The sequence below is a fragment of the Nerophis ophidion genome, linkage group LG04 (genome assembly GCF_033978795.1).
Source record: "Nerophis ophidion isolate RoL-2023_Sa linkage group LG04, RoL_Noph_v1.0, whole genome shotgun sequence".
Lineage (NCBI taxonomy): Eukaryota > Metazoa > Chordata > Actinopteri > Syngnathiformes > Syngnathidae > Nerophis > Nerophis ophidion.
In genome coordinates this window covers 46,762,003-46,787,242 of record NC_084614.1, presented here as the reverse complement: position 1 = coordinate 46,787,242, position 25,240 = coordinate 46,762,003, and the positions used below count along the sequence as shown (strand labels likewise).

The following is a 25,240-nucleotide window of genomic DNA, read 5'->3' as shown; positions in this document are numbered from 1 at the left end:
AAAAAAACAGTACCACTGTTATTTTTAAAGTCAAATTCTGGCGACTGAGCTGTAATTTCCCCCTAAAAAAATCAAGACTTTTTTTTGACAGTGCATTACTTTAAAAAGAAAAACAATTCCACTTTCATGTTTACAGTAAAACGTTGGTGACTAAACTGCCATTTTTTTTTTAACATGAAATCTGAATTTTAAATATTGTAGTTATTTGCCATCATTTGTTTCAGTACTGCACATTTGTATTTAAATCAATTTTTTCATCAGTCCTTTCTCTTACAGTATATTTGATGGGTAATTAGTCTGTTCCAAGCTTTTTTTTCGACATGTTTATGTATGTGCTAGTTTATTAATGCAATAAACAATATTTATTATATATTGATATATCGTATATGAAAATTGGATATGATTGAAATCCAGAGTAAAAATTACAATTTGTTGTCGGTTAAAAAGCTCTTGGATGAAACAAGGTCCTCATGCTCCGTGTGTTGACCACTTTATTAATTCCAAAAATACAGCACTAAAATACACACAAAAAAAGGATAATTGGGTTTCATACAGGAGTGCAAAACTGAAAAACGAGATCATCATACCATATTAGTACGGCCATTTCCAAAACTATACTTAATATTGGAAGTTTTTAGACAGGAAGAGGACGACACGCTCAAAGGGTTTGTTGGCGCGTCACACATTGGTACCTCGGTTTTTGTACGATCCGTTTTTTTTATTAATGAAGATTATTGCCAAGATTTTAATGCATGCATTGTGTAGATTATTATGGTATGCAACAAACTATTTCATTCCAGAATGGTGACGCACTAAGAAAAAGTTGCGAGACTTATCAAATATCTGTGGCTTTAAACTTTTATCGCTAATAACTGTGATAAATCTATTTCTGCAAAGTACGAATTATAAATAATAAATTGAATATTTTCATAGTTAAATAATAACTAAAAAAAACCATTCCTAAATACAATTTTTTAACATTATGAAACTTTTATACTACTTTAATAGATATGGTAACCCTGTTGGGCCAATCAGGAGCCAGGATACTGAACAGCCTGCTCTGATTGCTTTGGTCTACAGTGGCCTATACTAATATAGTCATGACATTTTTAGTTTCAGTTAGACATTTTTATGCTTAAAAAAATTGGATATTGGCAATGACTTCATGGTACGATGTGTATCGCAATACTTCAGTCACGATACGTTACAATATTGCAATATTCTACATTGACTGATTCATTTGAATAGTTTAAAATACAACTTGTATAAATGTACACTTGATGACAGGAATAATTCATTGGACAAATTCAGACAAAAAATTCTGTAATTCAAACGAGTCATTAATTCAGGCCCAAAAAAACCCTGCAGAAAACTGTTAAAAAAAATCTGCAATAAGAGTGAAACTCTACGACTGTGCATGATTTCTTGCGGGAAATATTGCTTTGTGTTCGTCGGGACCTTTTGTAACAGATTAGGGACAAATCCCGAGGTACCAGTGTACTACAATTCTACAGATTTCAAACATTTGTACTAAAATGAAAGAAATATTCAAGCACAACTTGTCCATTTTTAAGAGAATTAAAAATGACTTTGAAAAAAAAAAAAAAACTTTCTTCAAATAAGCACAAGTAAACATGAAAAGTGTTAATGAATGATGTGCATAAGACATGAATATGATGAATAAAATTATTCAGGACTGGAACAAAAAGGCACGACTGAAGCCAGCAGTGCAGACAGGAAGTGTGTGGATAAGGCCAAACACGGGAGAGAAGGAGAACAGATTTTTGTAATCTGGAACAAAAATATATAGGTGGACCTCAAACCTTCTTCAATCCAATCACGTTTGTTTGCTTCTAAACCGTTTAAAAATGGTTGTATTCATGTCAAGTGAGCAGAGCTGGTTCACCAGGAGCTCTATGGAATGCAGGAGCACAGGCGGAGGATTACATACGGGTGTGTGTGTGTGTGTGTGTGTGTGTGTGTGTGTGTGTGTGTGTGTGTGTGTGTGTGTGTGTGGAGCACTGCTCCATAATAAACCAACATGAATGTGTTCCTAATATTGTGCACTGATGCTTCTATTTCCTATTGGCAGTCAAACATAATCAATCAATGCTGGGTTCAGTGAACTTTGTTGTTGTCCAGCTGGCCATCCTCTAAGGGGGCGTGGGGCGGTTATGGCTTTGTTTTTTTTAAAGTGGGGCAAGATGCCAATAATCCGCCCAATCAGAGGGTGGGGAGGTTTGATCCAGCCAATGGTCACCCAGACTAAACAACTTTAAAATTAAAATAAGAACATGCCGACCACAGCAGGATTTCGGAAGACTTCTGGACCTTCATTAACAAAGTTACCAAATGAGAACCAGAATTTCTACTTCATTAAACAATGACGTCAGCATTATGGAGGCCCTAAATTACAAAAGAAAAAAAAGTGATACAACCTGCAAATAAGCCCAGAATTATTCATATTCTAAAACTAGGTTAGAGTTCAAGTGATTTTTTTTTGTTAGTTTGTGATTTATTGAATTCATGAAAAATATTGGAGACATTTTGTAATAATTTTTGGTTTTATTATAATTCATATTGTTTACTATGGAGACTTATCTGTACTTTTATGACAACCAAACAAAAAATGGATTTGCATACAAAAATGATTTGCAATACAAATATATACAGTACAGGCCAAAAGTTTGGAGACACCTTCTCCTCATTCAATGCGTTTTCTTTATTTTCATGACTATTTACATTGTAGATTGTCACTGAAGGCATCAAAACTATGAATGAACACGTGGAGTTATGTACTTAATAAAAAAAAAGGTGAAATTACTGAAAACATGTTTTATATTCTAGTTTCTTCAAAATAGCCACCCTTTACTCTGATAATTGCTTTGCACACTCTTGGCATTCTCTCGATGAACTTCAAGAGGTAGTCGCCTGAAATGGTTTTCACTTCACAGGTGTGCTTGAAGCTCATCGAGCGAACGCCAAGAGTGTGCAAAGCAGTAATCAGAGCAAAGGGTGGCTCTTTTGAAGAAACTAGAATTTAAATCATGTTTTCAGTTATTTATAATTATTTCACCTTTTGTTTTTATTAAGTGCATAACTCCACATGTGTTTATTCATAGTTTTGATGCCTTCAGTGAAAATCTACAATGTAAATAGTCATGAAAATAAAGAAAACGCATTGAAAGAGGAGAAGGTGTGTCCAAACTTTTGGCCTGTACTGTACAAAAAAAAATGATTTGGAACCAATTTATTTATTTTTTTTACATATTACAAGCTGTTTAAATTGACTCAATAAAGCCTACTCCCAGTGTTTGATATTTATAATGGGTTGGAGGGGGAAGTAGTCAGCGCTCACACAGTCATCCAAGATTGACCAATAAGAAGGCTTCTAACATAATATAGAATATGAAGAGGAAGCCCCGCCCAAATTATTGACGTTGCGACGTTAGCAAAAATACGATTAGTAACAGACTAATAAAACATTTTTGGAACTAAAAAAAATTAGTAACCACAAAAAAGATGATTAATTCCAAATCAAATCCACATTTTTGTTTTTGTTTGCAAATCCATGTTCATCCCAAAACCATAGTAAACCAAGTAGGAATGTAACAATAAAAGGTAAAACCCACGATGGTTTAGTATTACAGTTTGAAAATAAACGATTGTAAAACTGTGACTGATAAAAACTTTGATAAACTCAAACTGCTGGCACTAATTTACTGGAGTAGCAAGCTGGCACTACTCAATATGGCTCTTAAATAAGAATACTAGTTCATGTAAAACTTGGATACAATATTTCAGTGTGTTTCGGTACTTCTCTGAGCACATTATGATGATAACAGCGATAATTTTGGTCACAATAACCTTGATGGGAAATGTAGATATCGCTACATCCCTAATACAAAATCAAATGGGAATTGATTCCATATTAAATGGTCACCGTAAGAGCTGGAGTCGAACTGAACCGTGAGTTGTAAGATTCACGTCCCTGTTAAATAACGCAACAAAGCAGCAGTGGGTAGATTCTTGTTGGGCTTCCCAGCATGCATTGTGGGTCTTTGTGTACGCGTTTATCACAGTGCAATCACGACTACGCTCCGATTTGCTGTATATATTCTTTTAAACGTCTTATAGTTGTTGACACCTTCTAGGTCCATTTCCAGCCAATTAAAAATGCACTTCAACTCTTTGGTCAGGTTATGAATAATTTTGGGTTTAACTGTCAATCCAAGCACACGTCCAGATGTACTTCTATATATACATGCATTCATACGGCTGTACAGATGAGCTAATCAGGGGCTAGAAGCTGTAATGAACATACAGCATCTTTAAAAATGACTTGTGATTGATATAAAAAAAAAAGTCTGTGATTTCCGTAAAATTACAATTTTCTTCTCAGCACCACAGCGGTAAGGTCTTCATAGCGGTAAGGTCTTGTTTGTGTCAGAGCTGCATCCTGTCCCAGCTCCGTCTTCTTCGAGCCCTGCCACCCCCGCCTCTAACCTACCAGTTATGGTTCCTTTGCAAAAGGAGGCATCGTTAAACAATGGAGCCGTCCCTGTTCTGGGCAGGGATCATGACGGGGATGCCGCCCATGCGACTGAGGTTGGGCCCTGCCACCCTGGGGGCGGTCGGTGGGGGCCTGGGGGTGTGGCTAGGAGGTCTGTCTTCTTCCGATGACGGGATCTTGTCGTACTGGGTCTTCAGGGCGTACTCGTGCAGGTTGGAAGGCGACATGGAGCCCAGCGAGGAGCGCTGGCTGCCCACGGTGAAGCTGCGCGCCGTAGATACGCGGCTCTTGGGAGGCGGAACGTCTTCTCTGAGGGGAAACAAAAGTCCACCACACATTTGAAAACAAAGCAACACAACAGAAAATGGTGCTAGACACCAGCTGTTTATGAAGTGGGAAGGCCCTGCCTTTCCTGCTACACATTTTAAAGGGATATGTAAAAGCTTAAAGAAAGAGAATTAGACTAAAAATGTGTTGTATTATTTTGTAATGTGGAATTTTAGAAAATATTTGATTAGTCAAACAGAACAATGACAGTAACCTATTTATTATTAAGCATCTGGAATAGACCCACCATATGCGGTCTTTAAATTGAAGTAGAGTGGTTATGTTTTTTTGCTGAGACGTAGTGGGCATAATAATTCATTAAGTTAGGTTCATGACGCAGTTAGATGATGCAGACATGTTTGTTACTGGATACTTTCTATTTTGTAAGTATTATGTTGTGACCTGCGACACTAGGTCTGACATATGTTTATATTTCCTTATTTGATGTATTTGGTTGCTGTTTAGCTCTCTTATTTTAGTTCTCCTCTCTGAGCTGCCGCCTTATCGTGGTAGAGAAGTTTGCGTGTCCCAATGATCCTGGGAGCTATGTTGTCCGGGGGCTTCCATGGATCAGACAAAGAGCAGCTCGAAGACCTCTATGAAGAAAATAAATAAAGGACCCAGATTTCCCTCGCCCGGACGCGGGTCACCGGGGCCCCCCTCTGGCACGATGGCGAGCGCCTGGTGGCCGGACCCGTTCCCATGGAGCCCGGCCGGGCACAGCCCGAAGAGGAAACGTGGGTCCCCCCATCCAATGGGCTCACCACCCATAGCAGGGGCCATAAAGGTTGGGTGCAATGTCAGCTGGGCTGCAGCCGAAGGCAGGGCACTTGGCGGTCCGATCCTCGGCTACATGAGCTCCGTACCGCCCCTCTTAGCTCGGTTGGTAGATCCCCGCCTCCGCCATCCTAGTCACTGCCGTTATTGTGTCCTTGGGCAAGACACTTTACCCACCTGCCCCCAGTGCCACCCACACTGGTTTAAATGTAACTTAGGTATTGGGTTACACTATGCAAAAGCGCTTTGAGTCACTAGAGAAAAGCGCAATATAATTATAATTCACTTCACTTCACTCTTGCTCGAACGCCTTCCTGGGAAGGATGTTTCGTGCACGTCGGACCGGTAGGAGGCCACGAGTAAGACCCAGGACACGTTGTAAAGACTATGTCTCCCTGCTGGCCTGGGAACTCCTCAGCTGGACGAAGTGGCTGGGGAGAGGAAAGTCTGGGCTTCTCTGCTTAGGCTGTTGCCTCCGCGGCCCGACCTCGGATAAGCGGAAGAAGATGGATGGATTTTAGTTCCACTTCCTGTCTGGCTCCACCAATGCTCTGGCCCACCTGTTCTGGGTTGCCAATCAGGCTTCTTTATATGCCCCCCTGCCCTTAAGACAGGGCTGGATCATTGTTGTTAGTCAATATATTTGTTATGCTGGCTTAGCTGAACATGCACAGCGTTCCCTGTGCTTTCTGTGCACTTCCTGCCGCAACCCGATTTTAGAATTTAAGACTCTTATCTGCACGTCGTCTCCTGGGGTCACAACTACTGCGACTATGCAGACCTGTGACATAATATTGATTTAGAATTATTTGATTTGTGTTATATTGACAAATGGGCTGTTTTAGACTGCCATACTGTTCAATGAAGGACCCTAAGTACGTACAAGTATGTCTGGCTAGTGTGCTATTGTGTGCTTCGTTGTTGTGTAGCCACAAGCTACTACTAGGAAGTAGTCTATAGCCTACTATGTTTATCTTTTGGAAATTATTAAAATGCAAGAAAAGACAAACCATGTGTGCTTATTGGAGGACATTTAGATGTTAACTGGCTGTCCAGCTTTGCTGCAGGACTGCTTGTATCAGAGATTATAGGACCAATATCGGGAAAGCCCTATCTTTCACTTTATATTTCACCTTAAAAAGGTTTATTTTGTCCCAGTTGGTGTCATTATCTCCATTACAACCTCACATGAGAGTTATTTGTTATTTTGACAGTGTGTTTAACAGGCAACCCACACAAGTAAAACATTGTTTGTCAATGACTAATTCAGGACATGACCTGTGCATTGCTCAGAGTGTTATCTTCATCGTACAAACAAAGTATGATGAAGACTTGACATTGCAGAGTCACGTTGTTTACATTTTTGTGGCGAATCCTCACACTGACCATCAAAGTTTGTCTCATGTGCCTGATTTTATTTTGGAATTTTTCAGTCAAAGATGTTTGAAGAAGTCTGTCAAAATACAATCTCTGGTTTTGGCCCAAAAAAAACCCAGTTAAAACAAAAATGGCAGACTTCCAGTTTGTTTGCAAAAAGGGGTTCTTGATGTTTTTTGTGTGTCCTGTCATGGCATTTGCAACCATATTTGGGGGTGCTACTGAGTGACTTTATATCCTATTTTTCACCAGTATGTTTAGCTTTTTCACTAGTAGCACTGGTGCTACTAAATCAAAGAAATTTGTAGCACAGAACATTTTTTGTAGCACAGAAAAAACTTTGTAGCAATATGAAACGTCTTAAAAATCCGAGTGTAGGGCTGGCCGATATAGATCGAAACTTATATATCGATGGAGTTTGGCCCATAAACTAACTCATAAATACCAATATTTGTTGATATAACTAAATACCTCCACCATACCTTCATTATAATTTTGGATGGATGGGGATCCCAAACACACAACAAGTACCAACAAGTAAGACAAGTAGGTTTTGCATAATAGAATCCCAACTTAAAGTAACTGTTTTGAGATAAGAAACCAAAAAAAGAGAGTCAAAAGTCAAATATAAACTCCAATCATTTTAAAAAAAAACAACAACATTTAGATTTGCTCAATTATTCAGCTAACAAAAACACAAAAGAACAAAATATAAAATAAAGTGCCCTGGTTTAAAGAGGACATCAGCAACATGAAAATAATTGACCTTTACCAATGGTGCTTTTATAGGTAAACATTATTATAGTACATAGACACAAATATTTTAGCCAAGGAACACCAACCTGCCAACTGTTTCATGATGCTGTGACAGGCTATGTTCTGAAAAATTACTTTAAAAAGTCATTGATTATGGTCAATTGTTACTTTACCAAAAACCTAATTGAATTACTAGTGGAATTACTTTTCAATAATGTAATTAATTAATAGGGAAAGTAATTATTGCCTTACTTACTATAAAATAAAAATACGTCAAAAAGGGCTGAAACGATTAGTCGACAAATGTAGACAATAAAATTAGTTTTTCGGGGCGGAAGTGGGTCACTCGCAAAAACAACGCCTGTGCTAACATGTAAAGTTTGAGGATATGTCCTATTATTCTTGTTGAAAATATGAATACCTTGCTCATCTTGCAAAGCGGACCTTGTTTTTATGGCATCACATCTGTGATACACAAGCGTTTAAAGCGGAGACGTGATGTTAGACGTCTGTAGGGAGGATGCTTCTACCTTGCTGGATAATTAACGAGTGAGACAAAATTTTGTGAAAAAAAATCTTAATTAGAATTTTAGCCAAAGTCAACCAGCTAAACTATCTCTACATCAATTAGAGTACATTTTAAAGTGGCGTTAATTTGCAATGCCAGAAAAAAAAAAGCACTTTGACAAACAGGCACCAATGCGGCGGTATCATAAGATTAAACATACACAAATCTATTAAATAGCCAACATTTTAGGAATTAATCAAATATAGAATGCTACAATTGAGTCTATTTGCAATGTCGAAAAAAAAAGGCACTTTAACAGACTCAAACCGCGCGTGAATGCACACAAACCCACTGACAGAGACAGACAGGCACCAATGCGGAGGTATCATAGAATTAAACATACAATCTATTAAATAGCCAACATTTTAATAATTAATCAAATATATAATTCTACACATTGAGTCTATTAGAGTGCTAAATGTCCAGAAATTAATCAATAATCAATATACCAGTGTGCAGCTTTTTAAACATCATAAAATAGATTTTGTGTTTTGTTGTTTTTTTAATTGCTGCTATTTTAACGTTTTTAAATACATAAACAAGGTTAATTGTTTCTTTTAGCACTTTGTCTTTCCTTTCTTTCAAATGGACAACATTTTAATAGTCATTTACATTTTTGTAACAGCTGATTGAAAAGCAGTTACAGTATAAATAAATATTTATGAATGAATTAGTCATTGTTGTTGTTAGTTAGCACATGCCTAAAACAACTTAAGCTGCATTTAGAAGTCCTTAAATATGCTAATACCATGCTTTATTGTCTGATTACTCAACTAATCGTTAGGATAATTGTTGAAAAATCGATGACCCAAATAATCATTAGTTGCAGCCCTAACTTTAAATAATCAGGCATCATTTTGATGTAAGAGCATCGTGTGTGTGTGTGTGTGTGTGTGTGTGTGTGTGTGTGTGTGTGTGTGTGTTTGCCTTTAAAAAGCGCTGCCTGATGCTTGTTATGTTAGCGAGTCTGAGGTTTGAGCTGTTTTGTTAGCTTAGCAGGCTAGCAATGTAGTTACATGCAAATATAATACAATAAAGTCCATTCTATTCATTTGTATTCTATTCTAGCAGCGGAAGTTTGTCGGATCTGATGGCAGCTCTTTTGAATCTTTCACTAGTTTGTGTTACCTCTACTTAAATAGATTGAATGTGCTTGCATGGCTGTAAGTGCTTGTCAACAACCGGGGGATCGTTTGCATGGCAAGTTTGTCACTTCTATCATTGATTTGCTGTTGCATTTTCCCTCCGACCTTCATAGTTACAAGCGCGCAGTGCAGTTTGTGTCAAGTTATAAGGTGGTGAAAAAAAATTGTTTTTTGACTGACCAATCAAACTGACCTAACTAAGGGAAGGTAGAGTCAGACTGAGTGTGTAAAGTAGGAGGAGCGGGGCTACCCCCTGTGCATGGCGCAGGAGGAAGGGACACACCGTCACAAACAGCGTTCAGCGCGCACTGAGTGATCACTTCCAGATCAATCACTTGTCCATTTGGTTACGCCAGATATACGTGTATTTCAAAACATGTTGTACCGTAAGAAAACATTTTACTGTGGTTTGATCAAATTTGGATGGATTTCTTTAGGAGCAAAATGCGCTGAAAGGGTTGAAATCCCTATTGGCACATGTGTGACAGGTTTTCTCTCTCTCTTGTCCTTTTGGTTATGACAGTTATGAGTGTATTTCAAACATGTTGTACAGGCGGGAAAACATTTTAATCTGGTTTGGTCAAATTTGGATGGCTTTATTCATTCATTCATTTTCTACCACTTATTCCCTTTTGGGGTTACAGGGGGCGCTGGACCCTATCTCAGCTACAATCGGGCGGAAGGCGGGGTACACCCTGGACAAGTCGCCACCTCATCGCAGGGATGGCTTTATTTGGGAGCAAAATGCGCTGATAGGGTTGAAATCCCTGTCGGCACAGGTTTTTTCTTTCAAGGCACAGTCTATTTTTAGTTGCATTTGCAAGTACATTTGTTGCCCCGTTCAACCCTGCCAAGCCTGACACGGTTACGAACTTGAGTTTTCATGCAGTGTAAAATGCGAGAAAAAACAGAATAACGAAATAATCACAAAAGCACGAGAACAAGTCCTGAATCCAGACAGTGATCTGGATCAGCCACAAAATGTAATGACTCGTTCTTTATCCTGTTTCCTACATTTCCTGAACATTTTATGAAAGTGTGCCCATAACTATTGGAAATATTTACAGCAGAATGAAAGAAATATCCACTCTCTTTGTATCTGTGGACGGAGGCAGGAAAGCTAGCATCAACTCATCAGTTGAAGCTCATAACTCAAACATAAGGTAACGTAGCAGAAATTATCCCGATCAGCCCCAAAATGTAATCACTTGTTTCTTACCCCATTTTTGACGTTTCCTGAAAAGTAGATAACATCTTCCCATAACTTTTTGAGCTTTCTACAAACCCCGTTTCCATATGAGTTGGGAAATTGTGTTAGATGTAAATATAAAAAGGAATACAACGATTTGCAAATCCTTTTCAACCCATATTCAATTGAATGCACTACAAAGACAATATATTTGATTACAAAACTCATAAACTATATATTTTTTTGCAAATAATAATTAACTTAGAATTTCATGACTGCAACACGTTCCAAAGTAGTTGGGAAAGGACATATTCACCACTGTGTTACATCACCTTTTCTTTTAAAAACAATCAAACGTTTGGGAACTGAGGAAACTAATTGTTGAAGTTTTGAAAGTGGAATTCTTTCCCATTCTTTTTTTATGTAGAGCTTCAGTCGTTCAACAGTCGGGGGTCTCCGCTGTTGTATTTTACGCTTCATAATGCACCACACATTTTCGACGGGAGACAGGTCTGGACTGCAGGCGGGCCAGGAAAGTACCCACACTCTTTTTTTACAAAGCCACGCTGTTGTAACACTTGTCTTGCTGAAATAAGCAGGGGCAACCGTGATCACGTTGCTTGGATGACAACATATGTTGCTCCAAAACCTGTATGGACCTTTCAGCATTAATGGTGCCTTCACAGAAGTGTAAGTTTCCCATGCCTTGGGCACTAATGCACCCCCATACCATCACAGATACTGGCTTTTAAACTTTGGGCCTATAACAATCCGAATGATTATTTTCCTCTTTGTTCTGGAGGACACCACGTCCTCTGTTTCCAAATATAATTTGAAATGTGGACTCGTCAGACCACAGAATACCTTTCCACTGTGCATCAGTCCATCTTAGGTGAGCTTGGGCTTGGCCCCAGCAAAGCCGGCGGTGTTTCAGGACATTGTTGATAAATGCGTTTGGCTTTGCATAGTAGAGTTTTAACTTGCACTTACTGATGTAGCGACAGACTGTAGTTACTGACAGTGGTTTTATGAAGTGTTCCTGAGGCCATGTGATGATATCCTTTACACACAGATGTCGGTTTTTGATGGAGTACCGCCTGAGGGATTAAAAGTCCGTAATATGATCGCTTACGTGCAGTGATTTCCCCAGATTCTCTGAACTTTTGGATGATTTTATGGACCGTAGATGGTAAAATCCCTAAATTACTTGCAATAGCTCATTGAGAAATGTTGTTCTAAAATTGTTCGACAATTTGCTTACCAAGTGGTGACCCTCACCCCATCCTTGTTTGTGAATTACTTAGCATTTCATGGAAGCTGATTTTATACCCAATCATGGCACCCAACTGTTCCCAATTAGCCTGCACACCTGTGGGATGTTCCATATAAGTGTTTGATGAGCATTCCTCAACTTTATCAGTATTTATTGCCACCTTTCCCAACTTCTTTGTCACGTGTTGCTGGCATCAAATTCTAAAGTTAATGATTAGTTGCAAAAAAAAAAATTATTATCAGTTTGAACATCAAAAATGTTGTCTTTGTAGCATATTCAACTGAATATGGGTTGAAAATGATTTGCAAATCATTGTATTCCGTTTATATTTATATCCAACACAATTTCCCAACTCATATTGAAACGGGGTTTGTATAATTGAATGAAATAAATGCAGTGAAGCCTTTTGTCAGTCATCCACTAGTTTGTCTCTATGGGTGGAGGCAGGCTCGCTTGCATTCGCACATACAGAAGTTTGTAAGGTAACGGAAAATAATTTTGGGGGGATTAGCCCCAAAATGTAATCATATTTTCTTCATTCCAATTCTTGTCTCATCCTCCCATCCATTTTCTACTGCTTATCTCGGGCCCAATGATTCGTTGATGAGCAGGTTTTGGAAACGTCTGCACTGCATAGCCAAGCAAACTGTGATAGCCTGTGGAGTACAGGGCTATGCCAGAAATGCCCTCTACTCCCTCTGCGGCCACATTAACAGCTAATAAGCAGCAATAATCCCGTTAAATGCTCGGCCAAACAAGAGCTGGAGGGGCCGCGGCTTGCGCTGCCCATTGCATCATGGGGGTGGTATCTCGGCAAATGTGTGCCTGTGTTCTAGACAGGACCAGTGGTCTAATCCTCTTTGTCCAGCAGCGTGAGCAGTGTCACATTGTGCTCTTGGACACATTCAGTCAGCAGTCGAGCCAGCAGTGCTTGCAGAGAGCCGGATAAAGGTGTGGGGGAGGGGTGGAGCGACAGCAGGCATGACACAGGATCCATAGAGCAAACAAAGCTTTCAAACTGATTACCACAGCTGTTTATTTGAAGACCGGGGAAAAAAAAGGAACGCTGATAGAAAAAAATAACATTTTTTTCCCTTCCTAGTAGGTATTTCTACTGTATATATTGTAAATGTAAAATTCTGAGTCTTTTTTTGTAGAGTCTAAAGTAACATTGCACTGCAGTCTTGGAAATTATTGCCTGCTATATCCCATGTAGTCCAGCTACATATTATTAGTCACATGTCAAATGACAGATGTCAACATGGAGCATAACTTAGTTTGTAGGTTTTTGCTCCTTATCTGTGTCATTTGTGTCCCCAGAAAATAAACTGTATAAATGCAGTGACACTTTAACTGTAAAATATTTTCTTATTAAGCGAAGTGCCTGGCAAAAAGATCGGACAGCATTATTAATGAATGCATTTTAAAGGATTCATTTAAACTAAGGATGTCTTGATCCGAAGTCGATATTGGTTTGAGATCGGAATGTTTTTTATATATTGCATTAGATTGCATCAAAACTCTCCAGTAGTAGCTGATACAAGCAGTCCAACCTGTGCAAAGCTGGACAGCCAAATAAAATCTAAATGTCCTCACGTTTGGTATTTTCTTGTATTTGAGTCAGGCCATTTACAAAAGGCAAACATGCCAGGGAATAGGCTACTAGGAGCTAGCAGCGACACAACACAATAGCACACAAGCTTCGAAAAGCTGTGCACTGCAAAATGTGCTCATTGTCGCCATAAATCTTTATTTCCTCATTTTGATTTATAAAAAAAAAAATTCAGCAGAAATTGTTGCATTCATTTTGATTTTCTAGGATAAAGACTTTTTTCCCACCTTTTACGGGGCGTCGTTAAGTTGCGACCCATCACTGTTCCTGTTCTGTCTACCAGTACAATGTAGGGCTGGGCGATATATCGATACTCCTGATATATTAAGGGTGTGTCTCTGTGCGATATAGAAAATGACTATATCGTGATATTCGAGTATACGTTTTCACGCAGTTGCTTTTAGTTGCTGGCATTACACTATAGGCTCTTCCCACTCTGTTGTCTCTCCTTCTCACAGACAACAAGCGCACTTACATACGTCACATACCGTCACGTCATACGTCACATACATATACGCCTTCGAGGAGCAGAGAGGTAGAAGCATGGTTAACGTTAGCTGTGATGCTAGCGCGGCCGTGCGAATGGTAATTAATACTAGGGAAAGAAGATGCCAATCTGGTAACAAATGAAGGAAGAATTGATTGCCCCAAAAACAGCAGGGGGTCCATCATCTGGCGGGTGTTTGGCTTCAAGTGGGATTATGTCGAACAGACAACCGAAATTTGTCAGAGCGTTGCTACCAAAAGTAGCATTACTCCTAATATGTAGCATAATTTGAAAAGTCACTCGCTAGAGAATGAAGAGTGCTTGAAACGCTGCATGTCAACATCTCCGTTCGGTCCCAAACGCCCACAAAATCATGCACAAAAGTGCACTTTATTTGTTTTAAACTATTGTAATGGCGTTCTGTACAAAAAGTGCACTTTAATTTAGTGTTGTTTTGATGTCATCTTAGTGACTTCTTGCACTAAAGTGCACTAATAGCTTTTTTTAAAATGTGTCTGACAATCTTGCACTTTCTGTTTTGGAAATGACATGAATGTTTGTGCCCCTGCTTAATGACTGTTTAATAAATACACTTTTGGTCAATTGACTTAGTTGTGATTTACCTCTCTACATGAAAGTTTAAAATGAGCATATATTAATGCAGTATGAACAAAAATGTTTTAATGTAGATACATAGAATCATCTGCTGTGATTATGTGTATCAAGTGTTAATTCAAGGCTAAGGCAAAATATTGAGATATATATCGTGTATCGCGATTTAGCCTACAAATATCGAGGAATTTAAAAAAGGCCATATTGCCCGGACCTAGTTCAATGTTAGTCTAATTCTTGAATGTGTTTGTGGTGAAAATGTAATTATACGATACTATATCATAAAACTATCCGTATGTATTATCCAGGCAATACATCGCCTAGGCGTGGGTACCTTATCTCATTGCAGATTTCCTTCTCATACTTCTTCCTGTGTCGAGCACGGCAGCAGCAGAAGAGGATGATGGCGATGATGATGAGCATCAGCAGCACCGCGATTATGGCTCCTGCGATGATGCCGGCAGTATTGGGAGCTGATCACAGAAAACAAAGAGTTGATGAAGACTTGGGATGGCTCGATATCGCTTTTAAAGGCCAATACGATACAATTCTCTCTTTTCTTGTCATAGTAATGACTGTACCAAAAATAAACCAAACTGTGGCTTTAATACTGTGCTGCGTAGTGAACAGCCTGAATGTTTTGTTTTTTAGAATCTACTCTGATATGTTTTGAAAAGTAGTTACTAATTAAGTTGTGGACTCAAACATGTACAGCAGATATTAAATTAATTAGTAAACTAATCGAAAAAAAATATTGGAATGATGGAACCAAGAGCAGACCAAGCGACTTTTTGTTTCTTTCTCACCATTTCTGGGTTGAAATTTGATGCCAAAGTTGTCCAGCTCATCTGAGTACAGGACTGTCTCAGCAAATTGGAATATTGTAACAAAGTCCTTTATTTTCTGTAATGCAACTAAAAAGATGAAAATGTCATACATTCTGGATTCATTACACATCAACGGAAATATTGCAAGCCTTTTATTATTTTAATATTGTTGATTATGGCATACAGCTTAAGAAAACTCAAAAATCCTATCTCAAAAAATTTGAATATTTCCTCAGACAAAGTAAAAAAAAAAGATTTATAACAGCAAAACAAAATCAAACATTTGAAAATGTCAACTAATGCACTCAGTTCTTGGTTGGGAATCCTTTTGCACGGATTACTGCATCAATACAGCGTGGCATGGAGGCAATTGGCCTGTGGCATTGCCGAGGTGTTATGGATGCCCAGGATGCTTCATTTGCATTATTGGGCCTGGTGTCTTTCAGCTTCTTCTTCACAATAACCCCCAAATTCTCTATGAGGTTCAGGTCAGGAGAGTTGGCAGGCCAATGGAGGACAGTAATGCCATGGTCAGTACACCAGTTACTGGTGGTTTTGGCACAGTGGACAGGTGCCATATCATGCTGGAAAATTAAATCATCATCTCCATAGAGCTTTACAACAGATGGAAGCATGTACACAGCTGCATTGACTTTGGACTTGATGAAACACAGTGGACCAAAACCAGCAGCTGACATGGCTCCCCAAACCATTGCTGACTGAGGGAACTTCCGTTGTCTAGAGTTTAGGAGTGGCTCCACCATGGGAATACAGCTATTGAAGCTGTATCTGTTGAAAAGCTCTATGGAGATGATGATTTCATTTTCCAGCATGATCTAGCGCCTGTCCACAGTGCCAAAACCAGCAGTAACTGGTGTACTGACCATGGCATTACTGTCCTCCATTGGCCTGCCAACTCCCCTGACCTGAACCTCATAGAGAATATGTGGGTTATTGTGAAGAAAAAGCAGAAAGACACTAGGCCCAATAATGCAAATGAGCTAAAGGTCGCTATTGAAGCATCCTGGGCATCCATAACACCTCAGCAATGCCATAGGCCAATTGCCTCCATGCCACACCGTATTGATGCAGTAATCCGTGCAAAAGGATTCCCAACCAAGTACTGAGTGCATTAATTGACAATTTCAAATGTTTGATTTTGTTTTGCTGTTATAAATCTTTTTTTTTTACTTGGTCCGAGGAAACATTCAAATTTTTTGAGATAAGATTTTTGAGTTTTCTTTAGCTGTATGCCATAATCAGCAATAATAAAATAATAAAGGGCTTGCAATATTTCAGTTGATGTGTAATGAATCCAGAATGTATGACATTTTCATGTTTTTAGTTGCATTACAGAAAATAAAGGACTTTATCACAATATTCTAATTTTCCGAGACAGTCCTGTATGTCATCATCATTCTACTATCCAGGTGAGAGAAATTGTTTATAGGTAGCTCAGCTCCACAGCGTCGCTACTTTGAGCGCATTACTGCCCATCTCTAACATTACTGTAAACGGACAAATGGTTTTTACAGTAAAATTCTGGTGACAGAGCTTCAGTCATTTTTATAGTGCATCAATGTAAATGGAAAACAGTATCACCTATATTTCAAAAGTATAATGCTGGCGACATTACCTTCCAGTTGTTTTTTCATATTAAAATATCTGGCCGTTTTTAAAGTAGATTACTGTAAATGAAAAATAGTATAACTTATTTTTACAATAAAATACTGACAAATGAGCTTCCAGTTTTTTTTTTTTTTAAATACAATCTATGGTCGTTTTCACAGCGAAACACTGTAAAATGGAAAAATGGTACCACTTTAATTTTTACAATACAATTCTTGCAACTGAGCTGCCATTTTTCCTGTAAAACCTATGGTCATTTTTACAGCGCATTACTCTCAATGGAAAAATGGTACCTCTGTTATTTTTGCAGTAAAACCATGGCGACTGAGCTGGAATTTTTTTTTAATGGTTGAACAATTACATTACAGTAAAAGAAAAAAACATTAGCACTTTTATGTACACTTCTAAAATAAAACCGTCCATTTACAGTCCATTATTGTAAATGAAAAAAGTGCACCATTGTATTTCTGTCCCAAAAAAATGTGGCAATGAATGCCAGTCATATTCTAGTCATATTCTTACAGTGCATTACTGTGGAATATGGAAAAGCACTACCACTTTTATTTTTATTGTAAATTCTTAATGACTGAGCTGCCATTTTTTTTTTTTTTTTTACCGTTAAACTGACTTTTTTTTTTTTTTTTTACAATGCAGATGACTTAGCAACAGGTGTGCAGGTAAAGCGTCTTTGTGAGGATACTTACGAGGTGTCACATTGAGATACAGTACACACTCCTCTGTGCCCACCCGGTTGCTGGCGATGCAGCGGTATGCACCAGATGCACTGGCAGATGCGTTCCTCACATTAATGGTGCCTCCCATGGGGTCTGTGGCAAGGGGAAACGACAGAACATTGCAGAGATTCAGGTGCAACAGGAACTAAGGAGAAGAAGGTGTGAATGTCACATCCACATTCTGAATGTTGAGAGTGAAAGAGTCGTTACCCATTAAAGCGGAAGCAGGCAGCACCTTGTTGTCACTAGTTTTCTCCCAGCTGTATTGTATGGGCTTGGTGCCCTCGTTGGATGTGCACCTGAGAGTGATGTCCTTGCCCTCTTGTGTAGGTCCATCTGCTTGGCACCTGGGCTTGGATGGCTTCACTGTGGAGAAACAGAAGGAGGTATATGTTAACTTTTGAGCACCGGCATTTTGCAATTCTTAAAGATGTGCCTTCTTTCAGACGAAGTAACAATTCTGCATAACAAGAAGTAATCAGAGTAATTGATACAGCTGGTGTCATTGCAGGGGCTGTCACTCAGGATAATGGCGATGAAGAAAGAAAGCGTGGTATTGCGCACACACAAACGCAGTACTCATCAGGGTTTAGGGCAGGGGTAGGGAACCTACGGCTCGCGAGCCAGATGTGGCTCTTTTGATGACTGCATCTGGATCTCAGATAATCTTGGCTGACTTTGCTTAACACAATAAGTAATGAATAATGCCTCTGGAAATCACAGTGTTAAAAATAACGTTCAAAATATAAAACATTCTTATGCATTTTAATTCATCCATCCGTTTTCTATCACACCTGTTCAGCCAACCCCAGTTGTCCTTCAGGCTACAGGAGAGTCGCATTAATGGTAAGAAGTATTTTATTTGTTATTGATTAGCTTCAGAATAACAATCTTATTAAAAAAACTAACAGACTTATTATACTGTAAAAATGTTGGTCTTACTTAAAAATGCATGTGTTGTATTCAGCGATAAAAAAATATTGTATGGCACTCACGGAAATACATTTTACAATTTTTGGCTTTCATGGCTCTCTCAGCCAAAAAGGTTCCCGACCCCGGGTTTAGGGAATGGTTGTCAAAAGCATTAATGCTTCGATACCAAGTCAATACCAAAATGCAAAATAATAAATATACCTGCTTGTTTCCGTGTCGTCATATTGTACAGGGTACAACACGTTTTCGTTTGCGAGCCACATATATTCTCAAGTTGTCTTAAAAAAACTATCCAGTGTTTCCATAAATGTACTTATTTGTGGAAGCCTGTCACAAATGAAGATAAGGCGATTTTGGTTTTCCGTCGCTGAAAAACAAATGCATAACTCCACTTCAAAACACACCTCCTACAGTACGTGCCTGCTTAGCCAGAAAATCAGATGTTCTATTTAATTGTCTTGCAGTTGATTATCTGCAAAGGGTGAGAATAGAAACTGAAAATGAATGCTGCAGAGAGCAGAGAAATTGGCACTAAAACCAGAAAAGTCAACTTGACAGTATGGCAGTTTTTTGGGATTTTTCTAAAACGGTCCGTAGTCAGTGTAAGGTGCTTGTAATCGGTAATACCACACTACCTTAGCTGCACTCACCCCGGAAAACAGCCAGCACTAAACATGCAAAAAATAGTTCTTGTCATGTTTCTCTATGTTAACATTTTCTCACTTTGAACTATTTTGTTACACTTTATTAAGCATTTCTTAAAAAAATCCTTATTTTTGCACCTTCATTTTGATATATGAAAAAAGATAAAAAATAGACCATTTATCGGCAGTGCGCCTTATAATCTGGTGCAACCTCTGATCCAGAAAATAAGGTAATCCATCCTTTCCTGGTAAAAAAAACTTTTATCGTGATTTTGATGAAATGCTGAAACAATTTCACCTACAAAATGAAACTATTTTATTGGGAGATTTTAATATAAATTAGATGGACAAAAATAAAAAAACATTAATTAAAACATTTAGTATCAAAATCTGTCAACTTCAAACCAGAACAAGTAGGAATAGCCAAACCTTATTAGATTTGATCTTTACAAACAAACCGGAACGTGTCACTAAAACATACAACTTTGTAACAGGTTTGTCAGATCACAATATGACCCTAATGACAAGAAAACTAAGAAACGGTTTGTGGATTTCTTTTCCATTTCCTATGTTAATAAAGAAAAAAGGGCAATTCCAAAGCATAAACTTCCCCACTTTTTAAAATTAATTTAAAAACATTAAATGGGATGATGTAATTCAAATTAAAAATGTAGATCAATGCTGTGATCAATTAACTGAAATGTTATCAAATACTATTCAGAAATTCACCTGTACTCTAAAAAACAATCGAAAAAACACTGTTTGCCCAGGATAAACAATGCCATTATTCAACTTATGAAAAAGCGGGACTTGGCACTGAAAATATTGTTAAAAACTAAGCTAAAAACAGATAAATGTTTTTAAAGGACTAGGACAAAACACTGAAAAAGTCTCAGTCTTATTACTTCATGCAGATGTTTGCTAAGTCTCAAGAAAGTAGTTCACTCATTTGGAAACATATCAATAAATTCACAAATCGCAAATCTATTTCAGGAAATTTATATTCAAACTAAATGTTAATGGAATGGTTAGTAATGATGCTTCAGAAATGTTATTATGTTCAACAACTTGCAGCCAGTTTTATCCCGAGACCGCTACCATGCAATGATACGGAACATTCACCCTCATTTGTTCACATAACACTGGCTAATCAAAACAAAATACATGAAATTATTAGCCGTCCGAACAATCGATAGTCCACATTTATAGAACGTTTAACAGGCTGAATATTACATTTTAATAAGTAGGTAGAGAAGATTAAAACATTGTCAAGTACAGAATAGCAGAAACATTCATTCAGGTAGAAAAAATATCACCCAACATCTTTGACAATGAAAACATGATCGCAACAACCCACATTTTGTGTTGTTAATGTGCGAAACTGGTACCTAAACATAGAAGTGTAGCTCCTCTCCTCTAAATGCAAGTGCTCGTAAAGCAGGAATAGAGATTTTGTATTCCAACAAAATACAAACTCTGACAAGACACCAACAACACATTGCAGGTATTTTTTAAATTCTCTTTAAAAGGGTTTTTGTATCCTTTTTGTTTTGAGCTGTTTCAAAAAACATAACGTTTAAAAACCTTTGAGCAAATTAATTGTCCAGGGATGTTATCAAAAGCTTAGAAAATTATCTGTCCATGTCACTTAATGATGAAAAATTACATCTTTCTGCAATTAATCACGATTAATTTAGAATTAACTATGAACAATACTCAACTATGAACAATACTAAACTATGAACAATTATCGCTTCATCACTTATAGATTGAATATTTCAATTGTTTGACAGCCCTTGTGTTAATATATACTGTTATATTATATCATTTTTCCATGTTTTCAATTGCTGCTTAATGAACAATGTACTTTTTTGAAGAATTGTTTACGTGTATAGAACATTTTTGGTGACTTTTTCGTTATTTTACAAACAACAAAAAAATTTTTTGCATGTTTTTATGATGTCATCATAGAATGTAGTCGTTTATAGAGACTACTTCTGTCACTTCATGTTCCCGACGAAAAGCGAGACGTAGCGAACATGACGTCACACTTACTTCGCGCTGCCGGTCTAGTTGGAATTTCTCTTCGTAAAAAAAACGCCACTGTCCTCTTAATATTTGCACTTTTAAAAAATGGCTGTTAGCGGGTATGGCTGGGATATATTAAAGTGACGTCCCCATCGCAGACATGCTGACTTTACTCCAGACAATCGGGTGTGTCTTGTTTACATCCCAACATCCTGTTTCAGCAGTGATTAAAGGTTTTTTTTGGCGACCGAATTTTGGTGCATCATTTGTCAACAGTGCACAAATTAAAGGCAAAGTATATCCATTCATCCTGTAACAACCTACTGTTGATAATGTTTTATGTTTGTGTGGTTTTGATTTAATGTTTTTCCCCCCCATGATATGTCTGTGCCTGACAGCGGATTGATGGAGAATAAGGAAGTATTGTGTGTCCAGAGGTAAAACATGTGTTTAGAAGATTCTTAAGAAAATAAAAAATGGCGCGCGTGGTGCTTTTGACTTCTTTTGGAGGCTACAATGCATTTTAATATTTTAATTTGTGTTCTTGTAAAAAAAATATATTTTTAAGGTGCGGCGGCTATGATTTAGTTTTATTAAGATGTATTAATTTTCATTAACCCTGAATATTGTTTGATATGCTTAAAGGCTCCAAGCCAATTAGTTGACGACTGTTGTTAATAATAAGTATATTCAAAATCACAGTTTTGTTTTGTTTTCATACACTTAATACATAGGTTTTTTTTTTGTATAGTTTCCTCTTCGCAGATGATTCTGATATTTTAATTCTGTTGTTGCCTTGTGCTCTCAAATACTTAACAATTTGTAGTGAATTCAAAAGTACGTGGGGTTAGTTTATTTTAAGTTGTGGTATCGATAAGTATCAAGCATGGTGAAAGTCCATAGGTATCGACTACTAAAATTCTGGTATCGTGACAACTTTACTTTAAGAAAGAGGTGCAGATTTTCATTTTCCAGCAGAATGCGTGCAAACCCTCTCCGGTCAGTCGGAATTCTGGCAAGAGATGAGACAACGACTTTAAAAACAAGCAGCGCTCCAAATTAAAAGCAGACCGACCAACTCTAGCGTGGGGAGAGAAAGATAGAGAGAAAACTTGCCAAAAACTGAGCTAGTGCTGACTGACATCATGGTTGTGGGTTCAACACGAGCATGAAATGATGAGAAGCAGGTGTCAGGAGGAAGGGTGCCGTCTCTCTGCCAGGATTAACAGTAGACTGACAGTACTGAGCGCTCCCAGTATTATTATAAATACAAACTGGATCAGCAGACATTAAAAAAAAGGAATGAATGAGCAAGTGCTGATGGACAGATGGTAGTGTGATGGAGGCCAATGCTGGGCTCCTGCTGTCAAGTGGTACCTCCGCACACGCACGCACGCACGCACGCACGCACGCACGCACGCACGCACGCACGCACGCACGCACGCACGCACGCACGCACGCACGCACGCACGCACGCACGCACACACACACACACACACACACACACACACACACACACACACACACACACACACACACACACACACACACACACACACACACACACACAGACAGACAGACAGACAGACAGAAGTAGACTACACACCATAAATGTCAGAGAGTGATGGAATTCTAAACATCTTTTAAGGGGTAAAAGTGGTCACGTCAAAAGGCTCACATTAGGACTGATGTCCAACCAGCAGATTTATGTGTTTGGAAGATAAGGTTGTAAATGTGGGCAGGAGGCTTGGAGTGTGGATGGTAGAGAGATAAATAATAAATAGACTTTAAATGTTTCACCCTTTTGGAAATGTGATATTTCCAAACATGAGTAATGCCATAACTCCATCTGAATGCTGCTTTATCCTCCTCAGAAGCAGTGTCCTCTGCGGTAGACATTTTGTTTTTGGTCTTTTGCTTGTCAAACAAATAATAGTCAAAGTTATGCAAAAACAAAATGTCCACTGCAGAGGACGGTCCTTCTTAGATTAATTTGGAAGCCCTATTCAATTGTCAGGAAGCCTATTGACTTTCTAATTACATTATTTCATAAAACTCTAAGAACTGAACGATACAGGAGACTCACAGTTCCAACAACCATGAGGATGTTTAATACAACTTTGAACAACAAAGGCCCCTGTTCATCGAGACTGTAGTCTGGACACAAAGTGTATAATTTTAACTTGATGCGTTTTTTTTTAGATGTGTCCTTTTACGTTTATCTGAGCCTGTTTTTTTGTTGTTTTTTTTACTTTATTATTGTCATTATTTTAACGTGTAAGCCTTTTACTGTTAGAGCTACGAGAGATACCTGAATTTCCCAAAGGGAATAATTAAACTATCCATCTATCTAGCTATCTGTACTATTGTAGTTGTTAGTATTATTGTTTTGCTCTTAACATTAATGTTTAAACTTAAATTGTAATGTTGCTTATACAGGGTGTTTAGAGTAAATTAGTATTTATATTTTATTGATAGTTGAGAATATCGTTTTTACAACATAGCTGTAGTTCGCAAACTGGAAGTGATGTCATCGGAATTAAAAAGTTTGGCAAAGTTTTTTTTTTTTAAATACATTTACAAAATAATTTTAAAACACTTTCACATTGTGATTATGGGGTAATAAAAGAAGTATTTTGAGGACAAAAATATTTTTTTTTAAATTTTGGAATAAGCTGTTATATAACAAAAAAAAAAGGGAAGCACAGCGAATACTTTACGGATTCACTCTAATAATTAAAAAAAAACGCACAAGCACGCACACACACACACACACACACACACACACACACACACACACACACACACACACATACACAAACAGATATGTATATATATTAGAGCTGGGCAACGATTAAAAATTTTAATCGAAGTTAATCGCACTATTTCTCCGATGAATCGCGATTAACTGCATTGTATACGCAAAGCCCAATAATAAATTCAAAAGTAGTGTGTAGTGCACCTCTATTGGAATATTCTCCCACATGAACAAAAGCGCCAAAACATTTGTTGTGCAAACACAATTTAAATCAGTCCTTGTTAAACAGTAGCAGTTAAATAGCATATTTTATGAAAATCAACTCAAATAATGTAAATACAAACATTTAAGCTTATTGCCACTGCCAGGGTATTTAAGTTATCCTGTTTGTTATGGAAAATAAATATAATCTACATACACATCTCTGAGCAACAATCATAACATCTGAACAGGCAATTTCTGAGGTAATAGCAGAAACATTTTTTTATCAGGGTCTTATGTTTAAAAAACCTATATTACAGGTAGTGGGCTGTTTTAGGGAATTTTTTTATCAAATTATCCGTAGTAGCAATATTAATAATGTTGTGTTTATTCTGCATAGTGCACTTAAAATAATTATGACCATATCTAGGAATTGATATGATGGGAATTTTCCGATTGTTTGCTTGGTGCTTTGATAAACTGAACGCATATACATGGTACTATTTGTGATGTTATGAGCCAGGGAAAAAAAGAACTACCCTACCCAGCATGCAACAGGAGTGACGAGCATGCGCGGTAGCCTGGTATAGGTTGTGTCGCCATGACGGCATCTTGTATGTTGTGATATGCACGCTCTGAAAGCAAACGTTAAGAACTCAGCCAACACGCCTCGTCTGCATTATTCATAAATAGACAGACAACACAAATACTCCGCTGCTTCACAAGCCGCTGGATGTAGCCGGCAAAGTATTCCCATGCTAGCTAGCCGGTCTAGCAAGCATGCGTCATTCAGTCCAAAACGGCCCGATTTATCCACATTCAGAATTGTCTGGCGGTCGTAAGTGTAAGC

The 25,240-nt window shown here is 38.0% G+C and overlaps 1 protein-coding gene across 1 annotated transcript in view; it reads right to left on the bottom strand.

The window, feature by feature from the left end:
- Positions 1 to 473: 473 nt before the first annotated feature.
- cxadr (CXADR Ig-like cell adhesion molecule) overlaps positions 474 to 25,240 on the bottom strand; it is a 150,118-nt gene continuing 125,351 nt past the window's right edge. The window contains exons 4-7 of the mRNA XM_061898195.1: positions 18,037 to 18,192; positions 17,797 to 17,919; positions 14,971 to 15,109; positions 474 to 4,822 (exon numbers count right to left, since the gene is read on the bottom strand). Of these exons, the coding sequence (XP_061754179.1) occupies positions 4,543 to 4,822; positions 14,971 to 15,109; positions 17,797 to 17,919; positions 18,037 to 18,192 (698 nt within the window). The 3' untranslated portion in view covers positions 474 to 4,542. The remainder of the gene's footprint in view (positions 4,823 to 14,970; positions 15,110 to 17,796; positions 17,920 to 18,036; positions 18,193 to 25,240) is intronic.